The sequence below is a fragment of the Mangifera indica genome, chromosome 9, assembly GCF_011075055.1.
Source record: "Mangifera indica cultivar Alphonso chromosome 9, CATAS_Mindica_2.1, whole genome shotgun sequence".
Taxonomy (NCBI): Eukaryota; Viridiplantae; Streptophyta; class Magnoliopsida; order Sapindales; family Anacardiaceae; genus Mangifera; species Mangifera indica.
In genome coordinates this window covers 8,841,061-8,859,921 of record NC_058145.1, presented here as the reverse complement: position 1 = coordinate 8,859,921, position 18,861 = coordinate 8,841,061, and the positions used below count along the sequence as shown (strand labels likewise).

At 32.5% G+C, this 18,861-nt stretch overlaps 1 protein-coding gene and 1 long non-coding RNA gene across 3 annotated transcripts; both read left to right on the top strand.

The window, feature by feature from the left end:
* The first annotated feature begins 655 nt into the window (after window positions 1-655).
* Window positions 656-12,173, top strand: LOC123226208 (transcription factor Pur-alpha 1-like). Of its 2 annotated transcripts, XM_044650744.1 has the most exons (5): window positions 659-1,231; window positions 1,307-1,354; window positions 11,126-11,266; window positions 11,378-11,620; window positions 11,738-12,173. In XM_044650744.1, the coding sequence occupies exons 1-5, from the start codon at window positions 917-919 to the stop codon at window positions 11,888-11,890; spliced, it is 900 nt and encodes a 299-aa protein (XP_044506679.1). In that variant the 5' UTR covers window positions 659-916; the 3' UTR covers window positions 11,891-12,173. The 2 variants fall into 2 exon arrangements, with proteins under 2 accessions (XP_044506678.1, XP_044506679.1); XM_044650743.1 differs by having other exon boundaries at window positions 656-1,354.
* On the top strand, window positions 4,108-6,336 carry LOC123226209. Its single transcript, XR_006504302.1, has 2 exons — window positions 4,108-5,778; window positions 6,095-6,336. It is a non-coding gene; the product is annotated as an uncharacterized LOC123226209 (long non-coding RNA).
* Window positions 12,174-18,861: the final 6,688 nt, after the last annotated feature.

Sequence of the window (18,861 nt, the reverse complement as noted above, 5' to 3'; positions counted from 1 at the left end):
ATCAATTTTGGAATATTTTTGTTTAAAATATTAAAAAAATAGGTATTTTTGTTTAGGAAATAAAAAATAAAATTTTTTTGCATAATTTTGGATAAAGGGAAGTATTTAAATTAAGTTCCCTAAAATTTGGGATAAGACATAAAAGAGGAAATTATTGCCGAACTTTTGAATAACAAATTATTGAGTCTGGAAAGCAGGTTTAGCAATGATTTGTTAGTAAAAGTGGGCACAAAACGAAAAGATGATTCCTTGAATGGACGGCCTCACAATTTGAGATGATAAAAGAGAAAGGAAGAGACATTTTTATGGAAATCGAAGTCAATCATACAGGTGGAGCAGCATTTAGTGAAAAGGTTTTATATTTATTTGTATTATTATATAATTAAATATTATTTTATAAATAATATATATTATTTAAAAATTTAATATAATATGTATAATTTTATTATTTTAATTAATATTTTAAATAAATAAAATTATATTAAGAATGATTTTTTTTAATTTTATAGAGGATATAAAAATAATAATAATATATTATTTAAATATATAATAATAAGGTATTATTTATATATAAAATTATATATAAAAGTTATTTTTATAATATTATTTATAAAAATAATAATAATTAAAAAAAAAAAAAGAGCATGAATATGCGAAGAGAAATACCAGAGAAGTAACAGTAACACTACTCCTGCTGAGTCAATTTCCATTATCATATTACTTCCACAATCCCTAATTCACACAATTTTCTTTCTCCATCACTATGCTGCTACAATAACACTAACCCACTTCAATTCAATGATTTCCCAGATCTGCTTCCTTCTCATTTCATTGTTTAGCGGGTAAAGGAGAGAGCTTTTTGGTTCTGGAGTGAGTTAGTCAATTGTAATTAAATTGTTGTTCATAGTGCAATTGAATGGAAGGGAATTCAGGAGGTGCAGGTGCAGGTGCTGGTGCTGGTGCTGGTGCTGGTACTGGTGGCGGCAGTGGTGCTGGAGGAAATGACGTGGAGCTTATTTGCAAAACATTGCAGGTTGAGCATAAGTTATTCTACTTCGATCTAAAGGAGAATCCACGTGGGCGTTACTTAAAAATTTCTGAAAAGACTTCTGCAACTCGTTCCACTATAATCGTTCCTTTCTCTGGCATTTCTTGGTTCCTTGATTTCTTTAGTTACTATGTCTCTGATGATCATGATCTCTTCAGTAAAGAGTTACGTCTAGACACCAAGGTAATATCTTATTCTTCCTTGTCCTTCTCTGTAAATTCCAGTATTATTTATTGTCTTTGTTACTGGTTTCAACAGGTATTTTACTTTGACATTGGCGAGAACAGAAGGGGTCGCTTCTTGAAGGTATGACTTTTTAAAAGGTTACTCCTTTTATGTCATGATTATCAAATCTTAATTACGTTTCTAATTTGCAATTTCTTTTTAACTGTGATAGTTATTCATATAATTACTACATGAACCTTAATTCCACAGTCAAGTACATTTCTAGTGTTCTCTTCTCTTTTGCTTAAAATTCATGGGTAATTTTGTGGTTGTCAAGAGCCTTTGAAAGGCTTGATGTTAAACCCATAATATTCCCATGCCATGGTAGGCTACATAACCATATAATTTAACCTTTGACTCTCTAGAAGAAGCGTGTCTTTTTATATCTCCCAACCTATACATTTCACAATTTTTCTTACTTGAATACCATTAACTATACAGCTGCACTATAAAAGGGTCGAGGGTTGATTTTCTATTTCTTATCATGTGTGCTCTTTTCCCAGGCACAACTGGAAATAGCTTCCAAAGTGGTTAATCTATTTCTGTCATAGATTTTTAATTCTTCGACAATCTACTTTGAAATTTGTCATTTTTCATAATTTTGTTTGGGACAATCTGGAGTCTTAGAGGTGTCCTCAGTGGTGCTTCCTGCTTGCTTATATGGTATTTTCCTTTTTGTTTGTTGAATAAGTTTCTGTAGGCCGTTTTCATATCCTTATTTGTAAAGCATTTAACTGCTTCTTCCATGAGGTTTACTAAAAGTTATCTTTATGGGTAAATTGAATAAGATATTTGTACTTTCCTGTAAACATCAGAATTTTGTTCTATCTAGAATTAATGTACTAGAATTGTTTGTAAGTAGTTGTAGATTTCTAAGTTTGTTTCGCTTCACTGTTGCAAAATCAATCAAGGAAGCCATATAAATTATATTTCTTTGGCTTTTGGGGAATAATAATTCCAATACATGAGATGATGTCATAGTAAATCTGATTGGTTGTGAGGATATAAGAAGCTCAAATTTGAAGTGACATGATTGTGCTCAGATGGTTGATGAAATTATGTACACTCATGATTGTTGTTCTTATAATATTGTCTGATGTTTTGGTTGACTGTTCGGATTGGAATTAGAACCTTAGGAAACTGAATTTAATGAACTTTCCTACTAAATTAACTAACCCCCTTGTCCAAACTTTTTGGGTATATTGAAGCAACCAGTTAAGCCCAAACCATTCAAACTATGTCTAGGGTCAAGCCAATATTAATTTATTGATTTTCTTTCATGGTTCAGACTCTTACCACATCACTATGGAGTTATGGAATTTGTAGATTCTTTTCCAGATTTTTGTATTGCCTATAGTTGAGAACCATAGTAAATTTTTTGGAGAGTAATCATTTCTAGATTTATCAAATGGAAATAACAAAATTCAAGTTTGAATTATGCTAAAAGTATTCTTTACTCTGATTGAACAAGAAATTCGAAGTTTTTACTGATTCTGTGTTAGTCAGCTATTTTCAAGACATAGATACTTTTGCTTCTTCTCCTGCTTTATTTGGAAGCCTAAAGCTTTGCAGTTTCTATTGGAAAGTTAACAAGGATTCCTAAAGTTAACGAATTGAGTCAAACTTTCCTAGTTTGGTTGTCTCTGTCTTTTAGTTGAACTTTCCTAGATTGGTTGCCTCTATCTTTTAGCATTTATTTTTTTATTGTAATCTTTTTCTTAGTTGTGATTTTCCTAGAATGATGCCTATGATAATGTGATTTTCCTATAATAATACCTAAGATGATTCATTCCTATTTGCTCCATCTATTATATAATGTAATTGTTGTTGTTGAATAAAAAAAATCTTGGGGTATTATATTTTGAATATGTTAGAATTGAGACATTTATTCTCAATTCATAGGGTAGTATAAGGATAGTTTATTATAAAAAGGGTATTTAGGTTTCAAAAGAGAGGGATTAAAAAAAATATTCGGGTTCTGTAATTTGGACAGCGAACCTTGGCTGATTAGGAGAGGATTACAGTACCTCAAACGTCTAGAAAATGGGAGACCCCGAACTTTTTGAATTGCTTGGATTATCCTTTTAACCTTCTGATTAATGGAATAGTTTTTTTTTATGTTTTTGTGTTTTTATTTTCTACTTTAGTTGAATAAACATTAATCAGAAGGTTACAAGGATAATCCGGATAATTCGAAAAGTTTAATGCCTCATTTTTCGACCATTTGATGTGCTGGAGACCTCCAATAATCAACCAAGATTGGTTGTCCAAATAATAAAACCCTAATATATATTTTTTTCTCTCGCTCCTTTGAAACCTAAACACCCATTTTATAATAAAACTATCCTAAACTATTTTATGAATTGAGGACAAGTGTTCTAATCCTAATATTTCCTTTGCCTTGAAAAAACACCTTGTCCTCAAGGTAGATTTTTTTTTCTCATATATATATATATGTAATTTTCTTTTTTTTTCTTGTTATTTTTTTGTCACTTTTTTTTAATTTTTTCAATATTTTTTTCTTTTGGCCAGCTCTATCCCACTTATTTCCTTGACTTTTTTTTTTTAAATTCTGTTACCAACTACTCTCTTTTCTAGTTTTTATTATTTTGCCACCTGTCCACCAATTGGTTCTAACCCACCACTTTGCATTTTCATTTTTTTTTAACAACTGTTTTATAGCTTTTTTACCTATAGTTGTCCCTTCTCTTTTTCTTTAATATTTTTTCCTCTCTTCTCCTTTCTTCTTTGCGTTTTCTCTTGTGTCTTTTGTAAATTCTTTTCTTCAAACTTTAGCCGCTGTTCCCTTTTTTTTCTCCTTCTTTTGCTATTTTCGTTTTCTTCTTTTTCTTTTTTTTTTTTTAAATATTTGGCCTTAACTCCTTTTTTTTCCAATGATGATTCAAGACTCCATTGTGACCTTTTTCTGACGACTATTCACTTTTCTAATCATCATCGTCATCTTGATTTGTCTTCTTGGTCAGACTTGCTGCTTTGATACCATTTGATAGAAACCTAGCTCTTATTTAACTAAAACAAAAAATAAAAATTGAAAAAAAAACACAAAAACCCAAAAAAAAACTATTCCATTAATCGGAGGGTTATAAAGATAATCCAAACAATTTAAGGACCAGGGCCTTCCATTTTCTGGTCGTTCAAGGTGTCAGAGACTTCCCACAATCAGTCAAGGTTGGCTACCCAAATAACAAAACCCTAATATTTTTTCTCCCCCTCTTTTGAAACTTAAATACCCTTTTTATAATATAACTATCTTAAACTACCTTTTGGATTGAGGACAAATGTCTCATTCCTAACATAATACATCTAATTTCATGGTATCAGAGCAGGTCATTCATGCTAGCAAGAAACCTTGAACAAAAAAAAAATCTTCGTTCTTCTCCATTCTTATCCTTCATTAATTTCTGTTTGTTGTCATCATATTCGACACTAGCCAGTCTTCTTTAATGGAGGAGTCATCTAGCGTTTCTTCGAGACCCATTAGTAGCATTGCCCTTTCTCTTCAGTAGAGATCAATCACTCATTGCAAATTACCCAACACAAATTAAATAGGTCAAATTTTTAGCAATCGTTTCAATCTATGCTGTTGGTTATATGAGAGATAGGAAAGATAGGTTATCTCATTGAAGAAGTCTTTGCTTCAACAAACTGTGATGCAAATTTCAAAACTTGGGAAGTAGAAAATTTCATCATCATGGCATGGTTAGTCAACTCCATGGAGCCATAGATCAGACACATGTATTTGTTCTACAAAATGGCACACAAGATATGAAAGGTTGTCTAGGAGATGCATTTGGATCTCAAAAACACATTTTAGTGTTTTGAAATTCGATCTACCATTCAAAATACGAGACAAGGAACAGAATCTGTCATAGAGTACTACAATAGATTGAATAAACTTTGGCAAGAGATTGATTTAATTTACACAATTCCATGGAAGTGTCTAGATGATGGAGTACTCTACCATTAAGTACTTGAGAAAGACTAAGTCTTTGATTTTCTTAAAGGACTAAACAAAGACTTTGGTAAAGTTAAAGGTCGTATTCTAAAAAAAAAAACCCTTATTGTCACTACTAGAAGCCTTTGTAGAAGTTAGACAAGAGGAAAATAGGAAAAAAGTGATGTTGTATATCTCTACAAATGCAATCCCAAAAGAACAACTACAAAGTTTGACTTACTCGTTCCAATTCTCAAAATTCTCAAAGTCAGAAGCCAAAGGAAAATCGATCGTGGTGTGAACATTGCAAAAAACCGTATCATACCAAGGAGACTTGTTGGGACATACATGACAAACCTCTAAATTGGAAACCATGGAGTCAAAGAAAAAACAACCCAACTGCATATGTGGCTGAAGCTATTGCCAAGACCAAGAAACTAAGCATTCCCGCGTTCACCCCCGAGCAAATGGAGATTTCGAGGACTCTCTTAAACTCGCCAAGGATCTCTGAACCTTCAACCTTTGTCTACTGTTGTTATTACTCAGCGAGGTATTATCTCATCATCCTCATTGTCTCAAAAGGATATTCTTGATGGGTGGATCATTGATACTGGGGATTGGATTATATGACAGGTTATGCACTTTCTTTTTGAATTATAAAAAGTGTGTTGATGATATGAAAGTCACGGTGGTTGATAGGAGTTCGTCTAGAGTTGCTGGAATTGGAAATGTTACTTGTCGTGGACTGTATTTGAAATTGGTTCTTCATGTTTCTAGTTTAAGATACAATCTCCTTTTTTGTCGGTAAGTTAACTAAGGATCAAAATTGTACAGTAACATTTTTTTGTGATCGTTGTGTTTTTCAGGACCCATCTTCAGAGGAAGATGATTGGGAATGCTGAAGAACAACATGGTCTTTACTATCTCATCGGTTCTCTTCCAACATTGATGACATCTACATCACTTTCTTTGTATATTTTGTTTTCTTTGTCTATTTCGTCTAATTCTGATGTGATCATTTGACATAACATTTTGGTCATCTTAGTTTTTATTATTTAAAGCATTTGTACCTAGTGTTATTCATCAATAAAGATCTTTCTTTGTTTCATTTTGAGTCATATATACTAGCAAAACAACCCTAACAAACTTACCCGGTTCATAACTATAAATCGTCCAAACCTTTTCACCTTATTTACAGTGATATTTAGGGACTAGCTCGAGTTGTAGATCTAATTGGTATAAGATGGTTTATCACATTTATAAATGATCACACTCATGCTTGTCAGGTTCATCCTTTAAAAGAAAATTTTGATGCAAATTATGTGTTTCAACAATTCTACAAAACAATAAAAAAATGTGTTTTAATCTACTATTCATATACTCCACATAAATAATGGAAGGGAATATTTTGCACATGATCTTAAAGATTATCTCATTGATAATGACATCTTTCATCAAAGTTCATGTGCTTATACTCCTTAACAAAACAGAGTTACAGAAAGAAAAAATTGTCATCTTTTTGAAATTGTTTGGTCCCTCATATTTGCTAGCCATGTACCTCATCGCTATTGGGGTGAGTCTATGTCAACTACTTCTTATCTAACCAACAAGTTTCCATCCAAATCTATAAATTTTTGCAAATTTTTTCCCCATGTCCATCTACTCCAATCTCTTTCTCCTAAGGCCTTCGGGTGTTCTACACTTGTTCATAATACCAATCCTGCTCGAAGAAAACTAGATCTCAAAGCCATAAAATGTATCTTCGTGGGTTACTTGTCTACTCAAAAAGGCTATAAATGTTACAATCCAACCTTAAAGAAGTTCTATGTTTCCTATGATAACACTTTCCTTGAAGATTAACCATTTTCTTCCCATACTTCCCTTCAGGGGGAGAATTCAAATGAAGACAACCATTGGGATTCTTCTATCTCTCGTCTTATTTTTTTACCAACATACCCACTATCTGTGTCCTCTCTAATTCCTTTACAAAACATATCCATTCTAACTCTTTTACCAAACACAACCGAATACACAGGTAACATGGGTCAAGGGGGAGAACTTGCCCAACATCAAGGCGAACTACGTGTTTACTCAAGGAGACTTCAAGTTGTTCAACAAAACCTATCATCAGAACATGAGGCGAATTCGATACCACAAGTTCCACAGAGAGGTACTATTACGACAAATGATCTAGATGTTCCCGTTTCTATTAGAAAAGAAGATCTTGTACTTATCATTCGATTTCAAATCATTTGTTGTATTACCCATTGTCTAACACTTATAGGGCTTTTGTGTCTCAACTTGATGGTGTGGAAATTCCTACAGGCGTACATGATGCCTTGAAAGATTCAAGATGGAGTGTTGTAGTCATGGAAGAAATGAAGGTCTTGAACGACAATGACACGTGATATTGTTGACATTCTTGAGGGAAAGAAGCTAGTGGGTTGCACGTGGATTTTTACTGTGAAGGTAGGATCAAATGGAAAAATAAAGAGATATAAGGCACGATTTGTTACTCAAGGATACACACACGCCTACGACCTTGACTATGAAGAAACGTTTGCCCCCATGGCAAAGTTGAATTCTATACAGAGTCTTTTACTATGGCAGCTAATTTAGATTGGGAGTTGCATCAAATGGATGTATCAAATGCATTTTTGAATGAAACTCTTGAAGAAGAAGTATAGATGAAGTTGCCTCTTGGATTCGAAGATAAAGAAACAAAGGATCAGTGTATAAGCTGAAGAAGTCTCTATACGACTTGAAATAGTCTCCTAGAGCTTGGTTTACTCAATTCAGCACAACCATGAGAAAATTTGTCTACAAGCAAGGGCAAACTAATCATACTTTGTTTGTTGAACAGACTAAGGATGGAAAAAAGAAAAATCAATTTTGATTGTATATGTTAATGACATGGTAATCACTAGAGATGACAACTATAAGATAACAAATCTCAAAAGCCTACTACAGTCTGAATTCAAGGTCAAAGATCTGGGGAAGCTTAAGTATTTCTTGGGATGGAAATAGCTAGAAGTAAGACTAGCATTTTCATTTCTCAAAGGAAATATGCCCTGGATTTGTTAAAAGAAACTGGAAAACTTGAATGTCGACCAACTAGTACACCATTGGAAAAAAATTGGAAGCATAAGATCTCTGAAGATGATCCTTCAGTAAACAAAAAGGATATCATTGCCTTGTTGGAAAACTAATATACCTATCACTTATTAGGCCTACCATTGCCCATTGTGTTAGTGTTGTTAGCTAGTTCATGCATGCTTCCACAAAATACACCAAGATGTTATTGATCAAATTCTTATGTATGTGAAAGGAACTCAAGGCAATGGTCTATCGTTTTAGAGGAATGGTAGCTGAGAAGTCAAAGGTTTTACAGATACTGATTGGGCCAATTCAGTTGAGGATGCAAAATCAATCATAGGGTATTGTACTAAGCTGTGGAGGAAATGTTGTTACATGAAGATGCAAGAAACAGATAGTAGTAGCAAAGAGTAATATTGAAGCAGAATACAAGGCTATTGCACAAGATATCTGCAAACTGATTTGGCTAGAACGACTTTTATCAAATTTAAATATTTCACTACAATATCCTATGAAGTTGTATAGTGATGGTAAATCAACTATTGCAATTTTTCACAACCCTATAAAATACGATCGGATGAAACATGTACAAATTGATAGAAACTTCATCAAGTCCAAGGTCGATAATGGAAGAATCAACTTGACTTATGTGTCGACAAAGCTATAAGAAGCAGATGTCCTCACCAAAGCCTTGCTTAAGTCCAAATTTGAGTCAAATGTATGCAAGCTGGGAATGGTTGATACACATTCACCAGCTCAAGGGGGAGTGTTGGAAAGTTAACAAGGATTCCTGAAGTTAAGAAATTGAGTCAGACTTTCCTAGTTTGGTTGTCTCTATCTTTTAGTCAAACTTTCCTAATTTGGTTGCCTCCATCTTTTAACATTTATTGTTTGATTGTAATATTTTTCTTAGTTGTGATTTTTCTGGAATAATGCCTAGGATAATGTGATTTTCCTAGAATAATGCCTAGGATGATTCATTCCCATTTACTCCATCTATTATATAATGTAATTGTTGTTATTGAATAAAACTAATCTTGGGGTATTATTTTGAATACATCTAATTACAGTTTCTTATGTTTTTTTCTAATTTAATGGTCTTTCTTTCTCTCTCCATTAAATTTCAAGTCAAGATTTTTTTTTCCTTCCAAAGATTCTTGCCATCTTTCATGTGCCTGTGTGCTCCTTCTTGACTTCATCTTGTTGAATCAAATTAAAGAATAAAAATGCTTAATACAGGGTTTGCGCCTCTGTATGTTTGGTGAACCATCATAGAAAGCCTTGAGTATGCAAGCTAAATCAGATGTGGGGGTTCTGAAATGTTTTTTTTTTCTTTTTTTTTTACACTTTTGAGCGAGTGATTCCCCGTGTTATGGTACTGAACTGTGATATGCAATTATGAAAAAATCCGTATATATCAAAAGAACTGTGATAAGCTATGGTAAATTGATTTGTTGCCTTGACGGCAAATTCTCAGGATTATTTTTCTTCTCTTGCAACTCTGGTACATCCACTAAGCCTACCTGATTCATCTCTCTGTTTCAGAGATTTTGTTGAAAGAGTAAAGGGCCCTCCCTTTTTTCCCAAATTCACCACAAAACAATCAGGAGATGAATTTACCCATGACCACTGAATATTTGTTAGTATAATTCAATGTTTCCTTGCCATACTTCACTTTTTGGTTCCTTATTCTAACCAACCTTTAGTGTTATAAATATGAGCAATAGGTTGTTATAACAGGCTGTGCATATCACACTGCATAGGCTTGATCGTACCTGCAATTTTCCTCCTAAAAATTGTTTTCATTCTACCCCCCTCATGCACTTTAAGTCATTTATGGAAATATATTATGTTCAAATGAATGAAATCACCATCAACCACTTTGTTGAGAATCAGGTTTGTCCTATGTGATACTTGAACAACTCATAGTTTCAAATCAACCGTGTATCTGTACTATATATCCAGCCCCTCAACAACAGTCACTAGAATATTATCGAGAATATGTGTTACATTTGTATAGCCTTTTTGAAGCTTTTTTTAATGCAAATATTATTTCCTTGCCTTTGGATTGAAAGCACTGTAACTTTTGGTTAGTGAGTGAGATCTACTAAAGTTGAGCAATTTTAATTGGGGACCCTTGCTCTTTTTTTGTAGGAAATTCCATCTTGGCTTTTGCATCTCTGCTTTCACTTTTATCTTTGTTCATCTAATAATGTCAAATCATTTTCAAGCTTGGCCTTTACGCTTTGTTTTGGGATTATTCATGTGCCAATGGAATGGTATTGTAGCTCTGAAATATTTACTTAGCTTAACTAACCTCCATTGATATTTTTGTGAAAGAGCCCTGCTTCATGTTCCTTTCTAAGGCATAAAGCATGATATTTTATCTCTTGTTGGATGTTGAATCATTTGTAGTTGCTTTTTGGAAGTCCATAAAATTTGAAGATTTTTAAATTTTTCATCTTTGAGTTCAATCTTTGATTTATAAATGTGCCTGAAATTTAATTTAAAATTTTGAAGGAATGGGAGCTGATTTTCACCTTCGCACACTGCAGATACTAATGCCTTATTTTATGCATTAGCATAGTCAGGATGCCTACTTTTTGTGCCATCATATAAATTCATGATAAGTGATTTACTTTTTTCTGTATATAACTGTTTTTGTTTGGTTTTAATACTTTGGTGTTTCAGTTTTGTCTTTTTATGTGTTTTTACAAGTGTGAAGATAATAACGGTAATCCATTGGTTACAATTTTTATTCCTAAAAACTTATTGCATTATTATATATATATTTTTTGTAGGTATCAGAAGCATCTGTTAGTAGAAATCGCAGTACTATTATTGTTCCAGCCGGAAGTTCCGGGGACGAAGGGTGGGCAGCATTCAGAAACATTCTGGCGGAGATTAAGGAAGCGTCACGGATTTTCATATTGCCCAATCAGGTGTTCTTGCAGAGCATGCACTAACACCTTTTCTGTTTTTATACAGATACAACTGTTGCATTTATTAGATATCTTATCCCTTTTTGGGTCTTCTTGTGTTTGTGTAAATAGCAAAGTTCTGAAACTTCGGAGCATCTTGTTGGGCTTTCAGATGATGTTGGGGCAGGCTTCATATCTGGCCACAGTAGCCAACCTGCCCCTGCTTCTGAACTGAATGTTGACAGGTCAGTTGACTTGCTGGCACAAGATGAAATAGGTAACATGGGGGCTTCAAAAGTAATCAGAGCGGATCAGAAGAGATTCTTCTTTGATCTTGGGAGCAACAACAGGGGTCACTTCTTGAAGATATCTGAGGTGAAAAATTGATGATTGTTATATTTATTTATCTAAATTGCGGAGAAAATTAACTGTTATTGATGTTTGCAAATGTCAATCAAATTCATTTGAATTTGACTGAGGTCAAAATTGCAGGTTGCGGGTTCTGATCGATCCTCAATCATTCTCCCTCTGTCAGGGCTAAAGCAGTTTCATGAAACAGTGGGACATTTTGTAGAAATCACCAAAGATCGAATTGAAGGGATGACCACTGCAAACGTTCGAACAGTGGATCCCCCACAAAGATAAACTCTGATCATTCGGGTGTTTGGAAAACTAAATAATTTGGTTATGCAAGGTCGCTATGCTACAAATTGGTGTTTGATCAGGAGTGGTGATTGTATTAATTGTGCTTGTTCTATTTTCTTCTCTTTCACTCATTTGAGTCTGAGATAAATAAACCGACGTATCTGTTTGATCTGTAGAGAAATTTCGCTAAGCATATTTGGTAGGAATAATAGGAGGAAAAGCCAGATACTTGTAATTGTCAGTTTGATAGTGTGGCAGTCAATAATGCTCATTCCTGATGTAATTTGCTGAGGTGAACTGCTGTTAAATTAAATTTTAGCTTAATTTAATAACTGCAGTCTGCAGGTTCCAGTGGATTGCAAAGTTGATTTAATTAGATGGAGATTTTAATCTTTCAACAGAATTATGTGCAAGTGAAGAAGCAGGCATTAGAAGGATAATTGGTGTTGTAGGTTGTGTTATTTTATAATACTCAGAAATCCCTATGATGTATTTCCTAATTTTATTGTCTTGATAATCTTCAAATTTGTGTTTTGGATTTTAGTCATTGATGACTTGTAAAAGTCTCAAAGAAAAGGTGTCTTCAAGTATTTCCATCAGAGGAAGGGTCAACAGATAACTCCACCCAGGAGATTTGGGCATGAAATTAAGCTTTACTTAAAAGAATAATATGTTTTTAGACTGTAAACTTCCACTAAAATTTATTCTAACTAGTTCATAATGAAGGATAACAGAATTAACTATCTGTAGCAGGAGATGACTTGCAGATGAAGACTGCTGATACAACATATTTTCTCACTTATTGCTTATCTTTTGGTGCCATGGGTAATGAAAGTTATCTATAAAAGAGAGATAAAACAAGTTGGTGTGCCTCTAACAATTGACTTGACATAAAACTACATATAGAATGAGTGTATTTAGTATAATTTCAATCTTAATTTTTTAAAAAGATAAATACTCTTTAGCATATAATCATTTATAAAAATGGAATGAACTATTACCTTGTTGCAGGTGGATTTCTGAATGATTTGAAAAACTTATATTAAGGAGGTTCAATTTCATAGTAAATTGTCTGACATGGATCCCAAAAAGGCCCTGCATGATGTTCACTATTTCTATTATGTAAGTGGTGTAATGTAATGAAGGTCTATTTTTGTTTTCAAGTCAAGTTGAACCAATAATGCATGTGAATGATCCATACAAATAATGTAATTTTTTTTCCTACATTTTCAAACTCTATTTCATTCAAACTCAAGAGAATAATGCATGATTAATTTGGGAGACTTGGAATAGGACTTTAGATTACAAAGGGCTTCACTGAGGAAAGCTTAGAAGGCATGCGTTTTTATAAGATCTCAAATTGTTTCCTACGATTAATGGGTGTTAAATTGGATCAAGTTCAATATTAAAAATTTGTTAACATCTGGGGTTTGAGTTCCACATAAGAAATATAATAGAATTGTGATTTTGTGGGTTGGATTTTGTATACTAAAAATATGTATGCACAGTTTTATTATATGGAAAGATGCCTAGAATGCCAAGTTTCCATAATTTGATCTTGTAGTGGCAAAAAACCAATATTTTTAAAGCTAGAATAGTAGTTAAACCGGTTATTTCACTAGTTTACAGTTTGATTGGTTCAATCAGTTCGATCGGTCAATTTTAGTATAAACCATTATAATTGAATAAATAACTGTGAATGGTTGAATAAACATTTTATAATAATATACAATTATTCAATTAATTAATATAAATGTAATCTATCAAACATTCTCAAATTTACCAATATAAAGAACGAATATGGTTTTAAATTTGTTTATTTATGCTGATAATATAATGCACAATATTAAAAGACAAATAATTCACATAAACTGTAATTGATTCATCATGAGTTTTTTAACACGAAATTTTAATAACGAAAAACCTTTTACATTCAAAACTAAGTATGTACACAAATTCTCATAAGATGAAGTTTCTAAACCAGTTTTTATTGGGTTTGACTGGTTTTTCAATTGGTTAACAATCACATGAAAACCAGACCGGAATACAAATTGGTTCTTGATTGGATCCAGTTTTCAAAATACTGCAAAAGACTCGTACGGGATATCTTCTCCTCTCTTAACTACATTAGTGTAAGGGAAGAACCAATTTAGGAGTGTAATGCTTCTTCAAAAAGAGATTGTAAGGAGGTTGCTAGCAAATCTTGATGACTATGAGCTAAATAGATTGACTGTGAACGGGAAGTTGGTAGCTGACGTAGGAGGTTGTTATGGATGTAAGTGAAAGGAATTTTGTTCCTTGCCCAAAAATTGAATCATCTGTGAATGGTTATAATAAGACCAAAAGCAAAAATAATGGCTGTAAATCTTGATGAATGGTTGGCTTTCACAAGAACTTGTTTTAGTAAGAAAAAATAAATTGCTACGAGCAATATTTAAGAAGCAAAAGAGAGTGACAGAGCTACTAAGATCATCCAAAAAGATGGCTCCGATCAGTGAAAAAAGCCGAAATTTGTGACTGTTGTTGTTGTAGCGAAGATGACCATGATAAAAGGCGAACATTTGTATTCATTTTCTTGCTCAAAACTAGAAGTCTCAATAGATTTTTTTAAATCTTAAATGAATTAAAATTGATATCAGTCGAGCTTGAATATTCGAGTTTGAGTTGACATCAAATTAAGCTTGAGCTAAAAAAATTTTGGCCTATCAATCTCAACCTTTCTATAATTTGAGTTGAGCTTGAACATGTCCTTGTCCAAGTTCAGTCTGGTTGAAACCACTTACTAGTATCAATGTAACCGATTAACTAATTAAATACAATTTTGCTCTAATTCTTAACCTTTCAAAATACTAAATTAACCCTTAAAATTTATCAATCTCTAATATTCATTTGTAATATCTTACACCTTAAAAAATAAGAAATATCATTCTATAGAAGCATTAATTAAGATCAACCTTAAATGTAAATTTTATCATTCTAAGCTAAAATGATTGTACATTGTTATTGTCTTACTATTAATATACATAGTGTTTGAATATTCGGGATGTTTAAATTGTGTAATATGTGGTACTACGCCTTAGTAAATGGTTTTAGAGATTTAGAGTTGCGTAAGTCGTGAAAACAACATTAAAACAACAAAAGGACTTGTGTTGGCATGAAATTTTGCGATTGGTGTGATTTTTCATGCTAATTGGAAAAATATACGTGAACAAGGGGTTTCATATAAAAATTATGTGAACTCCCTATTAATGCATTTTTTAATCAAATTACGCTATGAGTTTATTTTCTCAACCAAGATCCCTTGTTGGTATGAAAAATCATGTCTACCTAAGGATTTCATGCCAATGTATAATATTTGTAATATATTTTTTTAATATATAAATGCTCTTATATCTTATCTATACTATTGCATAATTGATCAAAATGACAAGTCTTGGTTGGGTATGAAAAACATTGGACAATAACAAAAAGATAGCATAATGAATTATGTTGGAGAAATAGGAATTGGTTAACATACATCATGATATGACGTATGATGAATTAGTTGAGTTGTTCAGTGAGTATCTATGTATTGATTTCAAACAAAATACTAACTTGAAAGCTATGAAACACCAAGATGCAATCAATGAGATGACTTGCGACATCTTAGACAATGATGTTTTGCATTATATGACCTTTTGTCAAAACAATATCAACTCAGTCATTATTATATTTACTATGGTTACTCCATATTTGAGAAGAGCGTCTCAGTTCTTGGTTTCGGAGCACATAAATCTAAAAGTGATATAATTGTGTAACAACTCAATACATATGACAAGTAAACCTTCCAATACATTGTATAAAGGGCAATATGAATTTTCCTGAAGGATCAATATTGAAGTTGAGCCTCTTCAAAGTTATATAGATGTCGATAGAAGTAATAAATCCCTTTGGGATGAGCAAGGAGAAGGTAACACAAATGTAGATGTTCATAATTTAGATCTTGTGGATGTGATTGCTTTAGACTTATTGGAAACTAGGGAAGAATAAGTTTATGGATGGAAGGAAAATGAACCAAATTAGGGTTTCTTTGATCATAGTGATAAAATGAATGATGTTTTGATTGACAAGTTTGAGCATGAAGAGACAATAAATGTTAATTAGACTGCATGTGGTATAAGATGTTCTTAATAGCCAAGTCTAATTGCATTGCCTGTGGTAGTCAAGATGAATAATATACCTCTAGTTGATGTTATTAGTTATTACACTATAATACACTAAAAGGCAACAAAAGTAATGTTTGAAAATTATAAGAACTTATAATGATATCATAAACATAAACCATAAAAACTTACACATAATCCATTGTAGGACATATATTTATAACATGTTTATAATCACATCCATAGAGTGTTTCAAAACACATATCAATGTTAGTGGCTTCTTCATTTTATCAACCTTGGAATTTGATTGAAAATCAACTCCAATCTAAGAAGAGGATGACACTTTGGTATCCATACGAGGTACAAGCATGAGAGCTTACAAATGAACACTTAAGGTCTACTAAGACCTCTATACACGAGAGTGAGTAGGAGAAGACAGGTGTGACTTGGCTTTAAAATATGTCTTCTTTCATAATGCACAGTTGTGCACTAGATCCTTATCATATCCCTTCAAATCCATAATGATCTAAAATTTTAGATATAAGATAAAATCAATGGATAAAGTCAACCACAGATAGTGCACAGGTGCATATTTGACCATGTGACCATGTACGATCATACTCCTTATTTTAGCACTTATTCGTTTTCACCTTCACCTTTAAGAATACCAAAGCCACTTACCAATGACTTATTAACATAATGTTTATCCAACAAATAGAATACACAATGGAAGTTTATATTGACCATATGCACGTCAAATTAAAATGTATTGAAAACCAGGTATCCCAACTCAAGAAGATGTTCATTGTCTTCCAAAGGTTCCACATGAAGTTGAATCCTCTCAAATGCACGTTCAAAATAGTTTAGGGCAATTTCTAAGCTTTATAGTCAACCAATGTGGCATCAAAATGAACCCAAAAAAGATCAAGGCATTTCTGGATTTGCAAAGTCCATCAAAAACACAAATGTACAAAGTTTAATGGAAGGATAACTGTTATAATATGCCCTAAAAACCAATCGCTTTCTTGGTTTCAAGGGTTGTATATCTTGCATATACATTATTGACAAAAGAAGAGTTTTGTCATACTTCACATGTTTTTTACATCACTTTTATATCTATGTTGCAGTTATATATTATATTTATATTAGCTACATGCATATGACATGTGAAAGGTCCCGATGAATTTTAATAAACATCATCAAATCGTTCCTTGCATAGGCAATCTGTTTGGACAATAGTATTGCATAGTGGGTGTATGCTATATCACCATGGTATATCAGTAAATAATATTAGACATGGTAAATATACACTGGTAAACAATAAAACCGTTTGATAGTCAGACAATTGATTAAAGGTTATTATATTATATTGTTTATCGAACGTGACCGTTGAATGATGATCACATGGGCATTAACATGTAGTCAATGATACATTGTAAATCATACTAGTGTATAGATCCTTTAACTTGAGATATCACGGTTGTGCTTCGTTCTGGAACATATGGTTCATATGATGAATACCATAAGGCTGATTATGTCTCGTTCAGAAATCGCTTTGATTATATGTTGCTTGAGCGAGAGGAAAAGTGATGATCATATAGGGATCCGTCAATTCGACTGCTTCCGAGTTCTCATACGAATATCGAGAAACATAAAAATTTAAGACACTGGTCAGTGTAAATAAAGGTTTACATGAAAAGAGTTTTGATGTGGCATGTTCTGAGATATGACTTGATATTCCAAAATATTAAATATTAGATTTTGACATTCCATGAATCTAATTTTAATCGAGGTGTAACAACGGAAGGATTAGACTACATGGTAAGTGTGAGTAAGAAAGGTTCATTTGGCATTATGTGAAGCTTGTACTTCATTGTGATGTAGGGGTCATAAGACATTGCTCGATGACACCACATGATCAGTGGGAGCTTCGTTTTGGTTAACGATAGTTTTGGGTTATACAGTGATATAATGAAACATATCGTCCGATATGGGATCTGCAGCTACGTCACTACGAACCTTGAAGGTCACACTTATATTTCAAGGAAGAAAATGTTGTTATGAAGATGAAAATATTTATCCACGGTTGGCTAGCACTTTCTGAAGATAAAAATGGTACTTTTCGAATAAGATTTGGAAAAGAGGCAAAATTGTCATTTTACACTTTTGAAATTGTTTAAAAAGTGGAACATATAATTTTAGGCACAAATTAATCAACATGTGTCAAAATATTAGTTACTCTTAATTATAAGCCAATAGAAATTGGACACATGCTTAACTTGATAAATATCGAGTTTAAGCTTAATAAATGGGAGAGAAATATAGAAAAATTAGAAAATTTTCTTCTTCTTCTTCCTTATGCCGAGAAAAGTTTCCATTTTTCTTCCTTGAAGGGTGCAAGTCAAGAGATCACTTATTTAGTAATTCAAGCTTTCTAACTTCAAATCAAATTACAAGATACAAAGTAGTTTACATATTTCTATGCTTTATTTCTTGAAACAACATGCAAAATTTTATATTATCATTGTTACATATGATGTGAATAGGATTTAAAAATGTTAATTTTCTTACCAAAATCCTACAAATGGTATCAGAGCAAGAGTTTGATCTTTGAATGACAAGAACATGTCATATTTTTAGGTTTTTGGAAGTGTTAGTGATCAAAACCTAAGATATAAGTTTTGTTATGTGTGATTGGTTCAAACCAAATGTACATATGTTGTTAGGAATGTCTTAATAGCATTTGAAAAGCTTTAAATTGTTGAAATTGTGTTGGATAACTTTTGACATAAAAAAAACTTAATTTTAGAAATTTGGGTGTTTTTGAAA